Source organism: Oreochromis aureus, linkage group 17 (genome assembly GCF_013358895.1).
Source record: "Oreochromis aureus strain Israel breed Guangdong linkage group 17, ZZ_aureus, whole genome shotgun sequence".
Lineage (NCBI taxonomy): Eukaryota > Metazoa > Chordata > Actinopteri > Cichliformes > Cichlidae > Oreochromis > Oreochromis aureus.
The window spans coordinates 19,882,571-19,904,689 of NC_052958.1; the positions used below are offsets into that span (position 1 = coordinate 19,882,571).

General features: G+C 43.0%; 1 protein-coding gene across 4 annotated transcripts; it reads right to left on the reverse strand.

Moving 5' to 3' along the window:
* Positions 1-321: 321 nt before the first annotated feature.
* upf2 (UPF2 regulator of nonsense mediated mRNA decay) lies at positions 322-21,667 on the reverse strand. 4 transcript variants are annotated; one of them, XM_031760358.2, is made up of 21 exons: positions 21,570-21,667; positions 18,975-19,343; positions 17,085-17,864; positions 16,853-17,013; positions 16,571-16,762; positions 16,342-16,491; positions 15,243-15,346; positions 15,058-15,143; positions 14,822-14,930; positions 14,591-14,704; positions 14,171-14,287; positions 13,631-14,020; positions 12,143-12,418; positions 11,785-11,968; positions 9,919-10,073; positions 9,398-9,502; positions 9,190-9,288; positions 7,874-8,038; positions 5,797-5,938; positions 4,238-4,358; positions 322-2,400 (listed from the first exon to the last, which is right to left on the reverse strand). In XM_031760358.2, the coding sequence occupies exons 2-21, from the start codon at positions 19,340-19,342 to the stop codon at positions 2,394-2,396; spliced, it is 3,825 nt and encodes a 1,274-aa protein (XP_031616218.1). In that variant the 5' UTR covers position 19,343; positions 21,570-21,667; the 3' UTR covers positions 322-2,393. The 4 variants fall into 4 exon arrangements, with proteins under 4 accessions (XP_031616218.1, XP_031616216.1, XP_031616213.1 ...); XM_031760356.2 differs by having other exon boundaries at positions 322-2,403; XM_031760353.2 differs by lacking the exon at positions 322-2,400 and adding an exon at positions 3,845-4,131.
* Positions 21,668-22,119: the final 452 nt, after the last annotated feature.

Below are 22,119 nucleotides of genomic sequence, written 5' to 3' on the forward strand. Positions count from 1 at the left end.
ACCCCAATCCCTGGTGGCTGTGGTCTTCTATTATGCCTTAAGAAAGACTCAAAGAAAGCGCCAAAGGTGTTGACCTGGCCTCCAAACTCCTCCAATTCACCTGACCCCCAGAGGTATAGGGTGGTGGATTACCCCGTGGCCCTTTAACCGGTTAATCCGGCCATGGTTACCAGCGCTCCACATATGTAATGTTTAGAGGAGGGCGTGGGCAGGAAAAGAGGAAATACCCACTCTCGCTGGCTTGTAATTAGACCTCAACAAACAGGCGCACCCTCGCATGCCTCAAACACACGACTGACCTCATTCAGAGAGACAACTTTGTGCTTTTGTGGTAAATTTTATTTGTTATGAGCTGAGACATAAAGCTTTAGCAGGCAGCTGTTTCTCGCTTTTTTTTCTCCTTTTTTTTTTAAAGAATATCAGCTTGGACAGGGACAAACTCGAGTTCTGGGTCATCTTTACTATAGCAAAGACACAAAGCTGCTGCAGAAAAGGTTCATGTAGCAGAATACAGAGGATATATTTATATATCTAGAGGCTTAACAGGTTATATTTATCTATTATAGTCACGTCATCACTAAGGAAGACTCTCAGGCACACTGTTATCCAGGAAAAACTTTTGTCACGTTACACAATTCACAAATCAAAGCAAGCTGGATGTTAGCAAAAAACCAACCAAACAAAAAAAAAAAATCATCGAACTGGGTAGAAATGGAAGAACTGCTGAATATTTACACTCAGGTGTCCACCACTGAGCAGGTCACTCGATCCTGACAAGTCTGAACGCAGAAGGGATCAAAAAGTGTCCAATGGTGCGAGAGCTGGAGATTTCTCAGCAGAGCAGCAAAAGCACTGACCTGACACCGCTGTCACATCTGCAGGTGGGGCATGAATTAGCTGAGCATTAAGACCAAAAACAAAGAGGACACGGGTGTCTGCCTCTACAAAAATATAACTTTAAATTGTCTGTGCCCATTTTTGAGCATTAATCTTCACTTTTTGTTAGTTTCACCAAACTAAGCTGAGACAGATTTTTTTTTAAGTTTCCCGCCTCCCTAAAAACCCACTTTCTTCTGATTGGTTAACATCTGGAAGAAAATACTTTAACATCATTAATTCAAAATGTGGTCATTCTTCAGATGGACACTTTCTGTGATATACTCACTGAATAACTGCTCACTGAAGCTAGCAGTGGATATCCTCTGTTAACTGTCCACACTGTCAATAATTAGCACATTTTTTAAATAATGAAGACAATTGTATCAAGGCTTTTCGTTTAGGAATGGAGACCTGTGTAACATCTCCTCATTCACTATCTTAAATCTCCGGTTCCAACGTCAGGTGTTCACATTAAACAAGACGAAAGATTCTGAGCCAAAAGCACAGGCTCCACCCAACGGCTAAGGAGGGGGTAGCCAATCCGAAGACAGCTGGCTTAACTGTGACTTATGCAAAGCTACTCTGAGAGAATCCAAGAATAATTACATGAAGCAGGAAATGAGACTAATAGGTCGCCTTTAAAGGTCTTGCTAAAATCTGTAGAGTGTATAGGAGAGCAAGTACCTAATAAATAACAATTATGCGATGATTAGAAATGAACTGTAATGAACTCTAGAAAATAACTGCGACATACTTCTTTTAAAAATGTAACTGATAATCAAAAAAAATACCTGTGAGACATATCCACGCTTTCATTTTTATTTTAGTAAAACTAAGAAGCAACACAGAGCTATAAATCAGCTCGCTGCACACCATCGGTCGCTGTTCGATTAGCACGTTTTTCTCTGCTCTACTAGTCAGTTTACAAACACCCAACACATTTGTCTTTTGCTGCTTCACACAGAATTGGACCGAGCTGTTCATGAAGTTAGTCCAAAATCCATCAATCAAACAAACAAACAAACAAACAAAAAATCCTTGCTAGTTTCATGTAAAAGTTGTGCACTCGCAGATTTCAACTCCCAAAGATGAGTCACTTTTTCCTGCCTGGTGCAGTGGTGGTGGCAGGTGAGCCGCTCATCTCGCCTCTCCCCGCCTGCCTCGCCATCATTCTGCCGGTCAGCTGTTTCTAATGCGTTCGCGGGTCCAGACAGTTGTGTTTTTTTTTTTGTCATCTCAGGTAACAGACAAAAAAGAAAGAGAGCCACCTGTCTGACCCCCTGACCTCTGACCCAATTCCCTCCCCCTGTCAGTTCTTCTTCTCCTTCTCCTGTGTGTGTTCATGTCAGGGGTTTGGTCCGTCCCCGGCTTCAGGGGGCGTCTGGAGAACTCGTTCCCTTGTTTTCGACCGGTTTCCCTTCCGATCTTCTCGTTTTCCTCTTGCGCTCTCTCTCTCTCTTTTGCTCGTTCATTCTCTCTCTGCCTCGCTCGCTCAGCCTGGGCCCAGACTCCGATCAGCGTCTCCTGGAGGACAGAGCAGGACATTTACTGCAGAGGTGCTGAAAGTAAAGCTAAAGCCTGACCCCTTCAAAATAAAACTACTGTGAAAAAAAACATTTCATTTAAATAAAATTAAAATAAAAACTAGACCTTTGAAAAAAGAAAAACCAAACCTCAAACCAATTGAGACAATTTTTTGAACTTGGACAAAATAACAGAAGAAATTTTTGTATTTGAGGTTTCGATTATCGAGGTTTCAAATATCTACACGACTGAGCGTCAGCTACTTTCAAAAAGTTTATTTTCTATACTGATTTACTAAATCTATCACTGAAAACAAAAAAAAAAAAAAAAAAAATTCACAACTAAAGTGAAATGACCAAACATGCTCCTTAAATATATAAAAAATGCTTTTCCTGCTCAAGTTTCTGTTTTAATGCCTGGATTCCACTCTTGACTTTTGGGTTTTTCATACATCAGTTAAATGATTGAGGTAGTAGACAGACTATTTGTGTGTTATACAAAGTAAAAGTGCTATAAGTGAAACTACTGTTTGCTGTTAGCACCAGGACAAAAATATTAGAACAGGATGTATTTGTTTTTCAGACATCGAAAAAAAAAAAAAAAAATCACTATGCTGCAAGTCCAAGATTTCTTCGTTTATTGTTCTCCACAACCTAAAAGCTCCACTAACTAGCAGCAGCTAGCCTCTAACTGTGGAGTACAGAGGCTGTTTAGAGATTTAATGTGAAAACAGCTTCCTGCTGCAGATGGAAATCCAGTATTGAAGTCTGACGTCATTAGCACTTCCCAGGTCGAATGCCTACCCTGAGGTACCCCTGATCAAGGTACCGTCCTTACTGTTTCCACCTTAACATAATATACCATGTTCTGGCTGAGGAATTTCTGAAAAAAATTAAAACATACAGCTCTGCTATCACTTCTGACATAAATGAAGACAGGAAACTAAACAGCAGTGACGTTTGTAGGGTTACTGAAGTTTGGCTAGCTGGTATATAATGATGTGGTATGTGGGGGCTAACTACACAGCTATGGTTAGCATAACATAAACACAGTGAAGCTGGAGGATGAACGCTGAGGGTTTCCGATGGTTAGGGACAAATGCAATCGCATGGCAGGATGCCGTAAACGGACCAAACTTCAGCCAGGAGAACAACTGAGATAATCCATCCACAATACGAGGTTAGTCATTAACATACTGCTGCATGGGCTGGTTACATCGTAAGGCTTTAAAAACTAAGCTTTAAAATGAACAGTGGTAATAAAAACTGAGTGAGGCTGACAGTGATCACTGACTTTTTTGCTCTATTTGCAAAATAGAGCAAAGATAAAGAGGAGTAGAATATAATAGTTCTTTTTTTAAAGCCACTCAGATACACCGTCATAATAATAACGTCTCGTGTTGTGCTTTGGTTTTAAAGATACAAAGACGCACAAAGCGGTGTTGATGTCAAAATGTAACCAGGAAGTGATCTTTATTTGCAGACTTCAGCTTTTAAAGGGAAAAAAATAACTCTGCACTAAACAATGAGATTCAGTGAAAATAGGAACAAGATGTCCTCGATACTGAGATTTTTTGCTTGCTAAAGCCTCGCCTCTGGGCGCACAGCAGCTCTGGCTCTTTTAGCCTACTCCAACTCATATCTTTGGTTTCTCTCCTGCTTCTCCTGCCTGTCTCGCCTCTCCTGCCTGTCTCGCTTCTCCTGACTTTCATTTCTTGCTCTTTTCTTTCTGTTCAAAGAGACACCAATGAGGCGCTGTCAGTGCACGGCGAACTTAAACTCTAATCTGACACAACCTGCAGCCGGACTGTCAGCGATCAGGGACTGAGCCTCACCTTCCTCCGGTCTTGAAGATGAGATCGGCGTTGGGAGCGCCTTTCGGGTGCTGGTAGCGGGGACGGCGCTCCCGGTTGGTATTGGCTGGAGCCGGACGCTGGGCCAAAGACTGCATCATCTCTGTGACATGGAGAGCAAAAAGGAAGTGCAGTCAGAAAACTGACATGAAAAACATTTCACATTTCAACAGTTTTTGACAAGAAGGAGACAAAAACCAAAGACAAGCAGACAAACTCTGATGACTAATAAAAAAAACTACTAGCATGGATGACTGATCTTGTCCTCTGTGTTAACAGTTATTATGGCTTTTATCAGGCCGCTGCTGCTTACATGAACAGGAAGCACGTCCAGTGGCCTTACGCTTAATTTAAGCTTCTGTGTTGAGCCTACCTGCAGCCTGTGAGGGACATTTGTTTTTTTGTTTTTTTTTTGTTGCCCTGCAGTTTCACCAACAGAACATTATCATTCTAGTTGATTTTTAAAAATGTCGTCAAAAGAAGTAGCTGGAAATACAGCTGGAGAAACAAATGGCCTGTAAATGGCCTGTATTTGTATAGCGCTTTACTAGTCCCTAAGGACCCCAAAGCACTTTACACATCCAGTCATCCACCCATTCACACACCCATTCACACACTGGTGATGGCAAGCTACATTGTAGCCACAGCCACCCTGGGGCGCACTGACAGACAAATCATAAAGACAATCATAGTCATAGGAAGCACATGATGTCGACGCAATCATGTGGTTCAATGTGCACGTCCGCGAGTTACAGAGTAGGGTTTGAGGTCACGATGTGACTACGGTGACGATTTAACACATATGGATAAACTGCACCTCAGTGGAATAAAATCAGCAACGTCCAGGACTGAACTATGTGGTACCAACAAGTAGCAAAACCTGCAGTTCTGCTGATGGCCACTAGCCAAACCCACAGACTTTCACGTTAAAATGACAAATTTACTGCATAAATAAAAAGCCTAGTTTGGTCTCTATAGCTACTTTAGTCTATGTTGACTTTAAATCACTACAAATGGATTTGTTGTCATTTCCCTGAGAGGTTTCACTCAGAACCAAATTTTATATAACCACAGACTCGTTGCCTCGACTGAAAACATCCCTCCTGCAAAGGCCCAGTTTGAACCTATAAACCTCCTACTACTAAAGCTCCTCTGAGGTAAGCGGCAGCAGCAGAAAGTGAAGGTTTATCAGGACTCTTACATTTCTAGAGTAATTATTAGAAGCCTATACAAACTTAATACCTTGAAAAAAATGAATCAAACTCATGCACTGACTTTTTAACCACGCCCCCCGACAATACACAACTATAATAATCTGTGCAGATTTAAGGTGGAAATGAACCAGCTTTTTCTTGTCAGTGTGACCTTGCACAGAGAAAGAACTTCAAAGGACTCACTGGGTAAGCAAAACAACACTCCCTGATTTCAGGTCAAAGGTCACAGTTTGCTTTCACAGGTCAGATATGAAACAGAAGCCGATCCACTCATGTAACCTGGGCAGATGCGGTAACAAACAATAAACAAACAGTTTCCATGGTTACCCTGGTAGTCCTCCTGCTCCTGCCGCTCGTTGATGTCCAGAGTGAGCTTCTTCATCCTCATGCGCTCCTCCTGCTCGGCCTGCTGCTGGTTGAAGTGATTCGCCGCCAGGTGGGAGGAGAGCGGCACGTTCAGGATCTTATACTGTTCAGGAGAATGAAAGACATTTTAGCTGGACAAGCGCATTTTTCATAAGTTCACACTCCGATAATTCAACAGCATTGTTTAAAATTAGCGTTTTGTCTCACATTGCAGATTACTTATTCATGCTCGGATCAGCTCGTAAGTTGCAGAGTGCCCTCTGGTGGATAAACTATGCAACATCAACACTAATAACCTGGCTGAAGGGTGTTTCTCTGGTCTCTTCTGTGCTTTTTAAATAGTATTCATCCATCAGATACTGATAGATGTCTCTCCATGTCTATCCGGTATCTGACGAAGTTGATACTGATATATCAGCTGAGCCTTTTTGTGTAGGCGTCGCTGCTAAGCCCCCCTCACCTCTGTCGATGTACTGTTGGCAACTTGCACTTTATTGTCCCCAAAGAGAAAGTTTCTATCAGGACTTAAAGTATAAAGCATAGTAGTATTTTGATCAGGTTCTAGTAATTACAGCGCAGCATTTAAATTTTTTTTTTAACTAATTAATTCATTAATGCGTAGCATGACTACATGTCTGTAGTCTGTACAATGAGGCGGATCAACTAGAATTCACACCAGGCGTCGCAAATACAGGCAGATCTCAACTTAAATTATTTTAACTTCACACTGTATAATGAAAATCCATTCACTGGGATTCTCCTGACACATGAGAGAATCGAGGAGAGACCAGCTGACTGAAGCAGAGCTTCACCTTCAGACAGACAGAAAACGGTAGAGGGCAGAAAGGAAGCTTCTGACAGTGTTTCTGTAGGGTGAACTCTGCAGTTTTCTTTAGGCCAGAAAGTGATTAATCTTGTGAAGTTAAAATAATGTTTGATTGACAGCAGAATTTCTCACTCCCTGAAAACTGATATCAGCCCTTCAACTGGCTGAGCCTGAGATTTCTAGAGCTACAGAACTCTCAGACGCACCGACAAAGACGCTCTGTGTGTGCTGGCGTTTCTGGTAGCTGTTTTTCAAGCAGACTGAACGCTGCATGAAACCTCTGAGCACAGGCAGAGTGCTGGACACACCCAGCAGCACAACAACCAGCCTCTGCCCTCAAACCACACATTCCACCACGCAGCGGCTGGCCTCAACACACACACACACACACACACACACACACACACACACACACACACACACACACACACACACACACAGAAACACACCTGTGTCCTTCTGTGTGTGTGTTAGGACGCCTGCTGACATACACGCAATTTTTTCCATCTATAGTGCTGAAACTGTTTCTCTCAGGAAGCCTTACATACATAATGGACACAGAGAACACAGAGGGGCATTTAGCAGGAGATTTTCCTCAGAAGGACATGAAGACCAGAAACTGAGCAAAAAGAGACTCATTACTGTACCAACATCCACCTCAGGGGTGCAAACATGACTCTGAATGATAAAGCTGCTGAATCAACTTCAGACAGAAGCAACAGCAACGGTCCTGCAGAAATGCCCTCTCTAGAATGGATAGAAACTGAAACTGGTTCAATTACAGTACACAGACACACACACCCAGAGTGAACATTATTAAGCATTCATTTATGCACAACACCTTAAAGAACAACCAGAATGAACAGGAGAAAGAGCTGGTTCATGGTGCAGACAGTTTTCACACCTGATTGCTCCATTATTCATCGCCATGATGTAACTTCTACTGTTAATGTGGAATATTTTAGAAACCTTAAGTGCATGACTCAGTCTACCCTGCAGGATCATTCCACAGAAGATCGGCCAAATAACTGTAGCATATTAATCGAGTTACAAACCCTTAGAAGACTATTTTGGCCAAGAAGGCTAGAAGATGAACCCGGTATCAAAATGTGGTTAAAAAGAGACTTTTCACCTGCAACAAACTGCTGTGACCAGCCTGATTTTTAAAGAACTGCAATATTGCAATAGCTTGGCACATAGATACCACCTTACCTGTTGCTTGTTGCCTTTGCGAGTCAGCATTACAAACTGCATGGTATCGGAGATGTCCGAGTCTCCCTCGCTGATGCATGGCTGTCCCTTCTTCAGCTGACTCTTCAGCTGCAGAGGAATGGCAACGTCCAGCTGGTGCACCTTCACCGCCTCACCGCTACGCTGCTGCAGTGACACAACACACAGTGAAGAGTCAGTCTGCGAGGTCTGGATCAAAGCTGAGGAGACCTGTACTACTCTATGTTTTCTTATGTTTATGAAGTGCTTCTTTTCACTGAGCAAATTCATTATGTTCAGAATATCCCATCATTATCTGGCTTACATCAGCAAGATGGATACCAAAGCCATAAGGCTACCTGGGTTTCAATTTAGCCGTGAGCATGTTCACGTAAAAGAGACAAAGAAAAACAAAGAAAAATAGTGTAATAAAGGCCAAAAGCTACAAATCTGCTGTTAAAAGAAAAACGCTGCATGTAGCTATGAAACTGTGCATGAATTTTCAGTTGTTATTATGAGTGCAGAAAGGATAAGCAATGAAAAAACTGCAAATAATAATGTTAAGCAGATTCATCCAAAGAAAGAACAATCAGACTAAATGCACCTGTATACTTTTAAACAAAGGCATTTCTACAGACGATGTGCTTTTCCTGAACCAATGGTACAAAGACTTTTTGAAAATTTTACATTTCACAGGTCAGCAAGTGCAAAGCTTGGTAGTCTGCTTTAGGATTATGTTGCTATATTAAAGCTTAACAATGGCATTGCTTGTAGTCAATATAAGGTGGTCTCTGAAAACTTAAACTTTCATATATCTGAACAGCGAGACTCAAGAAATCCTCCAGAATGGTGACGCTCGTTTCCAGTGAACTGATTGCTCAGAAAGCAGTGATTTTGTGCACATTCATCTCTTATCCGGGAGACAACCTGTTCTGAGGCAGGTTAGGCATGCACCTTAAGTTACCATGGTGATGTACCACAGTAATAAGTGAATCCTGAAAACACAGGGTTACCCCTGCTTCATGCTACAGGCTTCAACTCTCTGTTTATAAATTTCAAGTTAATGGGAGAAAGTATACAACAGTGTCAAAACATTAGGTAAGTTAATGGAGTGGACATAAGCCTGAGCCTATGATACACTAGCTTTTGTCTAAGGGACATCATAAAGATTCTTATCTCCTGATTACACTCATCTCTTTGATGTTTTTAGAATTAAATCAAAAATTCAGAGTGTGTGTGTGTGTGTTGTGTGTAAGTCAATAAAGCCTTTTGTAGCATAAAAAGTACTTCATGGCCAGCGTGGCAGCAAGACGCTGTACCTGCAGGTTTTCCAGCATCATCTTGTCCAGAGCCTGAATGAAGTCCTCGTCCTCAGCGCATGCCACGTGCTTCAGCCCGCCGCCACGGATGGTGACCTCCTGCACACACAGGCAGCAAATCGACATCAGCAAAAGGGCAAATCTTTAAACCAACAAAATGTATTAAATCTGGAGTTATACACAGTTATACACATTTCCCATTGCTTACATTGTTCTCCTCGTCAGTCTCGTTCTCCTTGTTGGAGTCGGTCAGGTAGTCCGTGTTCTCTTCTTCCTCTTCCTCCCTCTCCTCCTCTTCATTCTCTGACCCTTCCTGTTGGGGAAAAAAAACCCCAAAACAAAACAAAACAAACAAACAAAAAGCAGTCATAGCTATATTCCTGCTTTTGCTGGCCATGCAGCTCTCAGGTTTTTCGATCTGCAGCCGGGTGTGCAAGAGTGTGCGGTTATGTCGGATGTGGGGGTATCCCAGTTTATCCGAGTTCACCTAATGTCCAGGAGAATACTGCGGCAGCTACCTGACGGCGAGCATAAATAGATTATTTCACTGCCACCATCTTGGAGTTTTGAAACCAGATGTTTCACTTCTGGGCACTCAGCGTCCACCTGCTGGACGCCATTGTTAACTTTAGGCTTAGTTTGAATATTTAGCATTTCCTGTAAGTTTGTTCTGTTGCAAGATGGATTTTTTTTGAGGAACAAGGCCAGAATGGGGGAGTCAACACTCACATCCTCTTCCTGTTCGTTCATTTCGCTTTCATTGCCTGACTGCTCTTCGGTCTCAGCGCCTCCCTCTTCATCGTCGTCCCCGTCATCATCTTCCTCGTCAAGGCCCTCCCCTTCGCTCATGGCACTGGAGCGGCCGTCCTTCTCCATGGCCAGACCTGCGCAAGAACACGTGGAAATATTCATTGTTAGGACACGTAACACTAAAACAATCAGGACAAATTATATCATAAACGCCTCCGAGCCCAGCCCAGCCCGAGAGACCAGCTTTACTCAAACAAAGCCCTCAGTTATATATAGAACAAATACTCCAGAGGAAAATTATTGTTTCTATGCAGCTTGTCACACAGCATAATTATGCAAGAAAAGGTAACGGCAAAGAAACGAAGTCGGGCAGCGGCGTGGAGTGGAAGATCAGGTCTTGAGTGACTCAAGGACTGAGGAATGTCCGATCCTGGTTAAAGTATGAAAGGTAACAATAGCTCCACTGTTTAGCTTCAGGGGCCTTCATCAATCACTCTCCTCTCCTACATTCCCACACACAAACACATGCTTACTGCTTATCTACCTGCATAAAGGTTTAAACACATAAACACAACAGTGATGGAAAGCTACTGATTACATGTACTTTTATACAGTTTTGAGGTACTTTGACATTTTAGTACTTCTGGCTTGTGCTGCTAATCACACCAAAGGTGATGTATTAGCAAAGGTTAAACAAGCGGCTCCTAACCTCATCTCTCTCCCATTAATGCCTCTTTGAAGGAATCCGACTCCAAAGAACTAACAACCCCCCCCCCACACACACACACACACCCTTTTACTTTAAATAACTGAGTACTTTACAGCTCATGTATCTGTACTTTTACTTGAGTACAGGATCTGGAGGGTGTCCTGCTCTCAGAGGGCGCAGCTGTGGTTTACATTTTTTCTCGGGACATTCCAGGTCAACACCTTGAAACTGTTAAACAAAGCTCACATTGCTGCGCTGTTATCATGCCGCAGAGTCAGATACACCTGCTGCACCACTTCCTTCTTCCTCCTCTCCAGATATCATTGTCCTGATTGTGTTCTGGTTTTTACATTTCTGAATATTCATATTGTCTCTGAGCTCAGATTATGTGTCGCAAACATTGTAGTTTCGGGGTTCGGGACAGAGGTGTTAGGAGTTGCAGCTTATTTACACCTCAGTGGTGAATCTTAATAGAGTCTAGAATCTAAATAAGAAAGTAGGTTAGATCCTGGCCTGTTTTTAATTATTTTCAGTGGGCAGATTTATAAAAAGATGTTCATCATTATTAAAGAGTGCTAGAAGAGGTCTACAGACAGCACTTGAAAGAAAATCTCCAAATCGTCACATTTCAGACACTCAACAGACAAAATGGACAAAACATTATTTTTCTGTCTGATTAACTGCTTTTTGAAGTAGTGCAAGATTATTTAGACTCCTGTTGGTTGAATAGGTTTAGTCAGCAAAACAAATGAGTGCATGTCACATGTTTTATCAACAGCACACAAATGCATCTTTGGTGAGATCAGATCTCTCGAGGTTATCAGGCTAGATTAAACTGAGGTCCAGAGGAAGTCTGAAACAGTCGTCATTGATTTTAAAAGATCCTTCCTGAAGTCTCTGTAATGAGTGGGAGTGCATGTGTTCGGCATTTTAAACAATGAGTTCAAACCTGTCCGACAGACAAAGCAGAGGGAGAGAGAGGAGTGACGCAGCATGCGCGCTTGCCCTCCCACACACTGAGGAATGCTGCTCTGCCGGGACAACGGAGAGCAACCAAACTGGCAACACCAGCTGCTACACCAACGCCGTCACGCTCCACGCACATTAAAGATGATTACTTAGTGTCACCCTCCTACCTAGTTTGACGAGCACTTCTCTCTCTAGGTCGCTGACTTGCTTGATGGCCTCCTCCAGGGAGCTGCTGAGCCTCATCTTAGGTCTGAGCAGCTCCAGCGTGTCACTGATCATGTAGTCGATGTCAATGGGGAACGGGTGGTCCTTAGTCCACACGTCCAGGCTCTTTTTCCACCATATGTACCGCTGCAGACACACAACAACATCTTAATTACTTCACCCCTGACCAGAACGCCTCCTGAGCAAACCTCACAGGTCTGCCAAACTCAAAACAGTGGCACAGTGACTACACCCAGTAGATTTACAGTAAATATCAGGCCTCCCAAACATAAAGTACAGGCACTTTACGAGGTTACGTGCCTGGAAGTAGATGAGGAAACAGTCTAGCTTCCTCTTGCTGGAGCCTCGATCGAAGTATTGGCCGCAGGTATCAAGCAGGGTGCAGACCAAGCGGATGCGGAACAGATGCTCTGGGGGGTCCAGAGGGCTGGGACTGCCGTCCTGATTCACGCCAAAGGAGATGAAGGAGAAGAGGGTGCGGAAAATGACGGCCGACTCCACCATGCGGTAGTTGTAGAGCTCGCCCAGGAACTTGGCGCTGCTGATCCGCCGCTGGTTGAATTTGGGCTGGTTGACCTAGGAAGGAAACAGCGAGGGAAGAAGAGGAGATCCTAAATTGCGATGTCCAACAATATAATATAGGATGCTGCAGGGGAGAAGAAAAAAAAAATGGAGGAAAATTCTAAAAGCTTTTTGCTTGCAGGGACCAAGACCGCCAACCTCCTGGTTGCTAGGGATAATGCTTGAATTTTGGCTGACTGGACTCTGTTTTGAGGTCAGATGGAGACCAGATCAGGGTCAAAGGGTAAGCACGGCTTCTAAAATATGCAAGTAAGCATTTGCAGCTGTGACACAGGCCCAACTGTTTGTGTTCAATTATTTTTTCTGTAAAATCACAACCTCAGCCGAGCAAATGGAATCCGACAACATTCCCACGTTTCCTGCAACACGTAGCAGACACAAATGACGCAGCAACACAGGCGTCCCCTTCAATGAACTGCCAGTCAAGCAGACAGCATCGGGGTTTTTTGATCGTCCTGTCTATTCACTGCTCCTGATCTCACCGCTCCTTCAATAAACGTGCTGAATATGTGACACCCGAAGCATCTGTAGCTTCAAGTGAGAGGTTAGAGACGTCCAGAACAGTTATTAAAACTCAAAAAAAAAACCCCTGCAGATAGTTTGTAGCTTTAAATGAATAATTTCTATCACTCGACTTGAGATCCTTTTTAGTTTTTATGTGTAAGGAAACATCAGGCTCAACTGAAACAGTTTTCCCATCATGTAAAATAAGATGCAGGAAAAAAATACATTCAAGAATATAAAGAACACCGGCTCTTTAGTACTTAGTAGTGAAGCATGAATGAAAAAAGGACTAGATTTCTCAGGAGAAAGCTAAAGAGAAATAATATCGACAGCAAGAAGGAGCAACGTCCTTCTAGCTTCTTCGATATGATCTCTGACTGAATGTGACCAGAGTTAAAGTAAACAAGCGGGCCTGAGAGAGAAAAAGAAAGAACGTTTCGCCACCATCTGATCTTTCCACAGTCTGCAGTTAAATAAAACCTTTCGCACACATTCAGTCTGCTCATTGTCATGAGCGTTTTGGGTCAGCATCAGACTGATAATACATTCCAAATATCGGGCCAGTGCATCCCTAATGGCAATGAATATAAAAATTACTGATCAGAGAATCAAATTACGGACTTATAAACTACTTAGAGCTCAGTTAAGGATGAAACACACAAGCATGTCTTGTTTTCAGACTCAGATTTTGCTTCTCCTTACCTCCATGCCGAGCCGGATGTCCTCCAGGACACCGTCCACCACGTGGATCCCCACGTCCTCCTGGTAGGCCACCAGGCCAGCCAGCAGGTTGGCCACACAGTGGATGCTGTTGTACTTGACGTTCCAGATGTTGACCATGCAGCAGATCAGGTAGCTCTTCACCTCGGGGTCCTGCCATGGCAGCTTGCGCATCTGCCTCAACACCTTCTCTGTGGTGACCTTGGACAGGTCCTTGTAGAGCAGCTTGCAGATGTACTCCTGCAGCGGCGGCCTCTTCTTCTTCACCGTCTTCTCCATGGGCGGTGGGTTGCAGTAGTAGTAGGCGTTCTCCACCATGGTCACGTAGCGGGCATCAAGATGTTGGGCCTGCTTTTTGCGCATCATTTGTTCCTGGAGCACACATGGGACAAAAGTCAGGCTAAAAATCGCTCATTCATCTTTATATTCAAATATTTTCTCTGGTTTTGTTCTTGGCTATATCACATTCTAGTTTGCTGCTTCAAAATGAACCGAAGCCCAGCGAAGAGAACCAGTACTGACCAGCAGGACGCTGGTGCGCAGGTGAGAGTCGGGGGATCTAAAGAGGAAGCGGCCGCAGGTCTCCAGCAGTGTGCAGGCCATCTCTATGTGATGGTGCGTAAAATCAGACAACAGCATCTGGAGGAGGAGACAAGGACAGAAATCTATAACAGCTACGCTGGAGGTTATCTCACCAGCTGTGTTGTTATTCTGATGCATGCACACAGCAGAGTGAGCTCTGGAAGCATTTCCTGGTTGTTATCACAGTGAGGATGAAGGTAAGTAGGTAAGTTTAGTTTTTCACATCTTCTTCTTAATGGGGAATTTTGTCTGTGATCTGATTGGATGAGCAGAGATGTTGCTAAAAGTGTTCTTTTTTTTGTAAAGAGATTTAAAGACAAACAGCCTGATGTGACTCAGACAGCGGTTTCTTTCTCCCACCTTGAGACACTGAAGTGTGTCTGTCTTCGAGAACATCTTGAACTTGGCCAACTCGCCGATAAATCTGACGGTTTTATTCTTGGTCTCGATGTTGATCTGATCCTTCTTCCGAATCTAGAAACACAGATTCGATTCATAATGTTGGCAAGTGTTTTTAATGCAAACATGATGGAAAAAAGCCAAGTATGACAAATCTATTTAAAACCTGATGTAAGTGAGCAGAGGACCTACATGAAACCTGAAGTCTCCCTTCAGCATGGAGCACAGGTCCTCCGCCACGTCTGACATGCATGGATGCAGCGTCGCCACCAGACGAGAGTAGAAGGGCAGGAGATCCAACCTGCAAGAGGAGAATGACTCAGTGCATCTCCCACAATCAGTCATGACGATAGCACCCCCTTGTGGTGATTAAAGGTAAAAACTATGACAGATTGTTTTCACTTCAGGTTTTCTGACATGAAGCCTACCTCTGTCTGGGGACAGTGAAGAGGGCACGGACTAGCTTCCTCCTGTTAGACTTGGTGTTCATGTTCATGCAGAAGTCCATGGCAGCCTGCAGGAATCACCAGAGCTCATAAACCTTTACAAACCATCCAACATCTGGAAGCTCATTTCTTTCCTTTGATCAGTGTGTCTGTCCTCTTGGCCTCACCTTGTCTATGAGGTCTCTGTTGACACAGTTGGGAAGCTGCTGGATGAAAGCATCCACGATTAGCTTCAGGTGAGACCCCGTGCTGGCTTCCTCATCCTCTTGTTCTGCACAGACACAAACAAATGTTCACACTGTATGCAGTTCAAATAAAATCAATGCAATGTGTATGTTCCAGTTATTGTTCATAGTTTTGTCTATACAAGGATTTCTGCACCATTTTAAAAACTCAAAGTATTAGGCCACATCTTTTAATCTCTGAATTCAGGTGTTTTTAGTCCTGTATCCATGCAGTCTTCCTTTTAGTGAAAGAAAAAAAGAGGATTGCAACTAGTCAGTTCATGAGATTTCTTGCCTCCTAGATATTCCACAATCGACTATAAGTGAGCGCTACTTCTGTGGATCAACTGCCCCCATCTCATCCTCCTCTGTCACACCGACCCTTGTCTCTTCACTACATCTATCCTTCCTCTCTAATCTTTTTTTCCTTCTGCAGCTTCTTTTCCTTCTTGTCCTCTGCAGCTCCATCTTCATCAACCTTTATCTGATATACCCAGCAGCCCTCCTCTGCACGCAACCCCCTCTCTGTCCACTGTTACACTTGTGACCCAAGCATTAGGTAAATTCATGCATTCCAAGCTGAAGAACCTACTTGCAGAAGACCCAGTAAATCTCACGAACTGCATAAAAGATGGACGTAGGTGCCATCTAGTGGTCTACAAAAAAACTAAGCCAATACTTGAGTGACTTAAGCCTGCATTTCTTCTAAAGGCCAGAAGGGAGCGCTTCTGCTGGCTGTTAAACAAGCTGTATAGATGTTTTTGATGAAGCAGCACTTGGCTCCTCTTTTTTTTTTTTTTTTTTTTTTTTGCACTTGGCTCCTCTGATCTTTGACCTCAGTAACCATTTTCCTGATGAGTTTATGATGAGTTTCAAGTCTTATTGTTCATTTAGTAAATTACAGTCTAATCAGATTAAAGAAAGACAAACTGGTGTATTTTTATTGGCTAACTTGTGATTGAACACTGTCAGCCAATGAGCATGCAGTGACACATCATCATAGAAGTAGTACAGTAGCGGTTTCCTGGAAAATCCTGTTTACCTTGTTCATCCAGCAGTTTTTTGGCCAGCTCTTCATTTTCCACCTCGTCTGGTCCCTCTAGTTCAAGAGGCTCATCTGTGATGTCCAGAGCCTCGAGCTCCAGCTCCAGCTCCTCTGTGGTGCTGCCCGCATCCTTCCCCTCTCTGCCATCTGAACGCAACAGCAGCTCAGTCAAAACAAAGTACACAAATCTCTTCCTTTTTGTGAACATGGGTGTTTTATAACATACCTTTGCCATCCTCCTTCTCTTTGCCCTGACTGCTCTTCTCGTTGTCCTTGAAGAGGATGGCGGGCACAAACGCCTTCAGGTCCACCAAGTTCTCATAGAAGTTACGAGCATCTTCATCTTCCCAGATCCCTCCCTCCAGGTCGTACTCTCCAGGCTTCCCGGGGGTGAAGATGTCGATCCCAGGGCCGTGCTCTGTGAGAGCAGAGCCGTGATAATATCAGATATTAATAAAAAATTGACAGGGTGTAATATGAGGAAGAAAAAAAATGTGTGGCCACACACCCTCCTGCACAGTCTTGTCCTGAGGCAGCTCGGGCATGTTTTCATCCAGCAGATCAGCCAGAGACTGAGTGTTGGCCAGCAGCTTCTGGTAGGAAGTGGCAAACTCCTCGTACTGTTTGTGCCGGTCCTCGCTCAACTCTCCTTTGGAATGCAGGATCCGCCTGAAGAGGACAAAATGTTAGGTACGCTCAAAACAATCACGCAGTGGTTTCCTGTAACAGCTGAACCTCACCTGTTCTGTCTCTCGATGTTCTGCAGCTCCCGGTGGTCCTTCTTTAGGTGTTTGGTGAGAGATGTGAAGTATTCCCGCAGAAGGTTCTGGAAGGGCTGCTGCTTCTCGCTGCTGATGATCTCGCTGGGAGGGAAAGCCAAGCCAAACTTCTCGGCCGCCAGTTTCACCTTGCGGGGCACCAGCCCAGCAATGTCGTCCCCGCAGTGCTTACAGAAGCTGATCACAACGGAAACGTGGGTGTGCGTCTCGCGGTCGGCCCCAATGATGTTTTTCAGCTGCTCATAAATGAGCGAGAGACCCTCCTTGTCCGTGAAGAGACCGACGATGGTGAGCTCAGCGATGAAGCGGAGGTCTGTGCGCAGCTTGCTCACGTTAGGCGCCTTTTCCTCCTTCCTGGCTTCAAAGTGCTTCTTCCAGGCCTGCAAGAGCAATGGGGCAAACTCGGCGTACCGCTGGTGGAAGAGCGAGCACAGATGGACCGCGCAGCCAACGTCTGAGATCTTCAGCTTTGCTTCCACAACGGAGCTCACGGCCTCACCGATGTACTTGCTGAGGTTGAGTGAGGCAAAGTCGTTGGAGAGTGAGTCTCGCTGCTGCTCGGTCAGCGTGCGCAGCTTCTTCACGAAGGCGGTGTTCTTTTTAAGGCTCGAGTCCAGGCGGCTAAAGAAGGCCTCTTCAGGACGACCCTCCTGGGCATTCTGGTTCTTGCTGCGCAGTTCCTTCCTACACTGATGGCGTTCCCATGCCTCCTGGTACAGCTGATGCCCCTCCTCCTTCTCCCTGCAAAGATGGGGTGACCCGCAGAAAGAGTCATGATTAAAGCAAGATAATGAAATCAGCGCAGTTGTTTCGGGTGCTACGGTGGCTCTAAGACTAACATCAGGGGTTGAGATGGATGGTGGTGAACAACTCTGGCTCTGCAAAAGGTCAAGTCAAACATATACACGCTGGACCAGCAGACACATCACTTTCTCTTATGTTTATTTCTTAAATGAATAAATAAATAAATATGCTGATATCAATATGCTTTCAAAACATAGAAAAACATGTTATTGTATCAGATTTTTAAAAGTAGAAGACACAAAAGAAAACTTTCATCTGCAGACAGTGTATGGCAAACTTTTAACACAAGGTTTAAGTCGCTTGAGCTTTACCACTACATTTTTTTTTACATGCTACTGTATTAAGTATTTTACACAAAGGCCACATGGAGATTTTCAAATAAACTCACCTGATCAGCTTGCATTTGAACAGAACTACAGCCATTTTAGGGAATCTAGAAATTTTGTGTAGTTCATTTATTACAAGCAAATGTACAGCTTTTAAACCCAATAGATTAAACTGCACAAGCAGATGAAGCACTGATGTGGAGAGGTTTTGTATTTCTAGTAAATTAGAACCTCATTAAAGATCATCTTTGAATTCAAAATGTTTTTATCAAAGTTTATCTTCAAATTTATTAATGCTACATTAGTAAAAACTACAGAGATTCATCTTGGGATAAAGTTGTAGGTCAAATCGCCATTTTATCAGCTCTTATGTCGCCAAATCTTCATTTTATTGTGAACTTTAGTGCAGTGTATTATTCTACAGACTTTAAAACAAGTCTTTGTATGCCTTCCCCACTCTTATTATGCTTATATACTAATGAGCCTCAGCATAACTACTGACCAAAATTTGTGCTGGATTTTGACGATAATGTTGTTCTTCTACATGATATGGAGCAAGATCACAGTCCTGCGCTTGGCAGATTTGTTAACATTGATGTGTTCACGCCTTCCTCCAATAAATGTGGCTAAGATTAAGTAAGCGGTAGCATTGATCTAAATGGCATTTTAAACATTGCTAAAATCGCTATTAAGTCAGAATTTAACAATCAAGATGACTTACTTGAGGAGGGCAGCCTCCTCCTCACGTTGTCTTTTGGCTTCCTCCTCTTTAAGCTTCCTCTCCTGCTCCTCCTGCTGCCTCTTCTCCTCCTCTTCCTTCTTCTTCTGTTCCTCCTCTGCCTTCAGTTTTTCCTCCTCTTTCTTCTTCCGCTCCTTCTCCTCCTTCTTTTTCTTTTCCTCCTCTAGCCGCTTCCTCTTCTCCTCCTTGCCACCGTCTTTTTTGCCGCTCATTTTGGCCTCGTCTTTGGCCTTGTCCCGGGCAGATCCTGGCCTCCTGTCAGCCTCCCTGTCCTTCTCCTTTTCCTTGTTGCTGAAGGTGCAAACATCTTTCTCATCCATGTTTACTGAGCGCTTGCGTTCAGCAGGCATACTGAGGAAGGACAACAAGAAAAGCTTAATGACAACAGATGCTGCTGTATAAGTTAAATAATCATACAACCATCTGTGCTTCTTTGAAAATAATTCAATCAGCCTCTTATTAAAATTGAAATATTAATTATGAGCTTTATTATTAAATGTTCTGATTTCCTTTGACTCTATTAGGCCATCCAATTTAAGAAAAAACCCTCAGGAGGGTATGGAACTTGTTGTCGGGCCTTGTTTAACCTTATGAATCCAATGAAATGGGAATAACTCATTTGAATACTTGTTGACATTCTCCTGGGAAACTTCAGGTCCTGACACTTATCACACACAGCTGCACACCAAGCACAACACACCAAAATCCTCAAATCAACAAACCAACCATTTACGATCAAACAAACTCAGCTTATATGGGTCCAAGTTACATTTACACCGAAAAATACATTAAAGTATAAAAACATTTATAGTTTTACATGCACATTCCACTGACAATGTGACATACAGTGCTGTACTTTACAGTTGAGTTTCATTCCTGATGTTAGTGAGGTAACAAGCTGCACATATAACATGTATCTGCAGATAATAGAGCTCTCATAACATACTGTAAATAAGAGAATACATGAAAATATTGCATTTGCATTTTAAATTGAAACTCTGATAACAACCTGCTCCCAACACAGTGATGTGTTCAGCATCAGTTACCATGGTGATTTAGCCAGCTAAAAAGAGAGACACTGAAACCTCTGATTTGAATCTTAAGACAGCTCACTAAACCATTCATCTCACTTCAGAGTACACCCCTCTGGACTCTCACTGTGGGCGGGGCTGCAGGTACACAGTAACAGTTAACTAAGTGAGGCAACAATGTACAGTATCTCACAAGTACACCCCTCACATTTTTGTAAATATTTTATTATATCTTTTCATGAAACAACATGAAAAGTCATGTCTGTTCTGTTTGTAAAAACTTAAAAGTTAAAAATAAAATAAAATAAATAAATAATAATCAAGTGGACTATGGCAAAGCCATAATGGTCCACTTGGAAAAATAAATCCGTTGGGCATTTCTCTTGGACTTCAGACAATAATTCTGATTGTTACAGTGCTCAACGGGACATACATAAAAATAAATAAATACATTTGGACATTTTCATTTAGGCATGTACTCACTTTTGTTGGCAGCGCTTTAGGCAATAATGGCTGTGTGTCGAGTTATTCAGAGGACAGCAAATTTACACTGTTGTACAAGCTGTACACTCACTACTTTACATTGTATCAAAGTGTCATATCTTCAACGTTGTCCCATGAAAAGACATAACAAAATATTTATAAAAATTTGTGGGGCAGACAGATACATCTATAGCAATTCATTTTGAAGATCTTTTGAAACAAATCAAAAGTAATTAACTCAAATTAAACATAGACACAGACTATCATTGTACTGCTGTGATCGAACCGCACAGGTAAGCCCAACGATTTCCTGTTTACCTGAGACATTAAAACAAAGTCAGGATTGATATAAACTAAAAGTCACGTCTAAAGTCTCCAGACACAAAATGGAGGAAGGGTCATCGTGGTGAGATGTCATAAGGGCCTAAAATTAAAAATAATTCAGTTTAATCAAACACAGACAGAAACTCCACGTAAACACGGCTGAACGGGCCCTGCAGGTGAGCAGGTAAATCAGGCGAGAAGCTCCTTAAAGCTGACACCTGTCCGCGCGTGTAAACGCTGTTTGGTTCGTGCACGTGTTTAAAAAGAAGAGATTAACGTTAAACGTGTAACGTTCTTCCACTGTAAACGCTACGTTCAACAAAATCAACCTTTTGGGGTTGAACTTGTAACGTTAAAATCAGCGTGACAGCCGCCCACGCAGACTCCGCCTGTTATCCGCCGAGCCTCCGCTACACCTGCGTCAGCTTCCTCCGTGTGAACAGCTCAGCAGAAGCTTCACTTTAAAAGACAAGGAGAAAGCCGCGTTCACAGCGCCCAGCAAACGCTGCGACGTTTTTAAATGAACAAACAAATTTACAACAAAACAGAGCTAGCGTTAGCACAGCTAGCGGGTTTAGCTCAAATGGACTTAGCGAAAACAGCCGCAAACAAACGCTTAGACAGCGCAAAACTGACAGACAGTAATTAAAACGCAAATTTACACAAACATACAGCAAGCACTCCCTGTTTAGAGAAGCCCAGTTTCTTCTAAATAATATGTAAAGATGAGCGGGGTTACCTGTTAGCCGTAGCAAAACAAACATCGGTTCACCCGTGCTGATTTCCGGGTGAACAGCATCAGGACCCTCTCGTTTTGGAGTTCCAAATTATGCCTGATTAAAAAAATATATAAGTTACCTTACATTTTCTCCGGTACATGAGAGCATTTTTATTCTGAGCTTTCTAAACGATTGCCTTAACAATTTAATCTTTAAAGAAGCGAATGTTATTATAGTATATATTAAAATTGTTGTCTCCCCAACAGGCAGCATTCCAGACTGCTAACAGGTCAGACCATATATATATATATATAGATAGATAGATATAGATATAATTTTTACCCTAATCGTTTTTCCTCAAAAGTATTTTCTTTTGCCAGGTTTTTAATGCCATGCATTGATAACAGAAACTGTGAAGGACAAAAGAGTCCTCCTGGAGAAATAATTATACTCTCTCTGCAATTTTAACTGTTTTTCCTATTTATAGTTTTTCACCACTAGTTAACAGGTGCATCAACTGAAGCTTTAGGTAACCTGTGGGTGATTATTCCACTGTCTTCTTTCAGTTAA

What these genes read in the sequence shown, in the direction of transcription:
- upf2 (XM_031760353.2), bottom strand. Translation starts at nt 19,342, where the DNA reads ATGCCTGCTGAACGCAAGCGCTCAGTAAACATGGATGAGAAAGATGTT. An exon ending in ACAGAGACCTCATAGACAAG is followed by an intron (nt 15,144 to 15,242) that starts GTGAGGCCAAGA and finishes TGATTCCTGCAG; the next exon opens with GCTGCCATGGACTTCTGCAT. An exon ending in ACATCCGGCTCGGCATGGAG is followed by an intron (nt 12,419 to 13,630) that starts GTAAGGAGAAGC and finishes TTTCCTTCCTAG; the next exon opens with GTCAACCAGCCCAAATTCAA.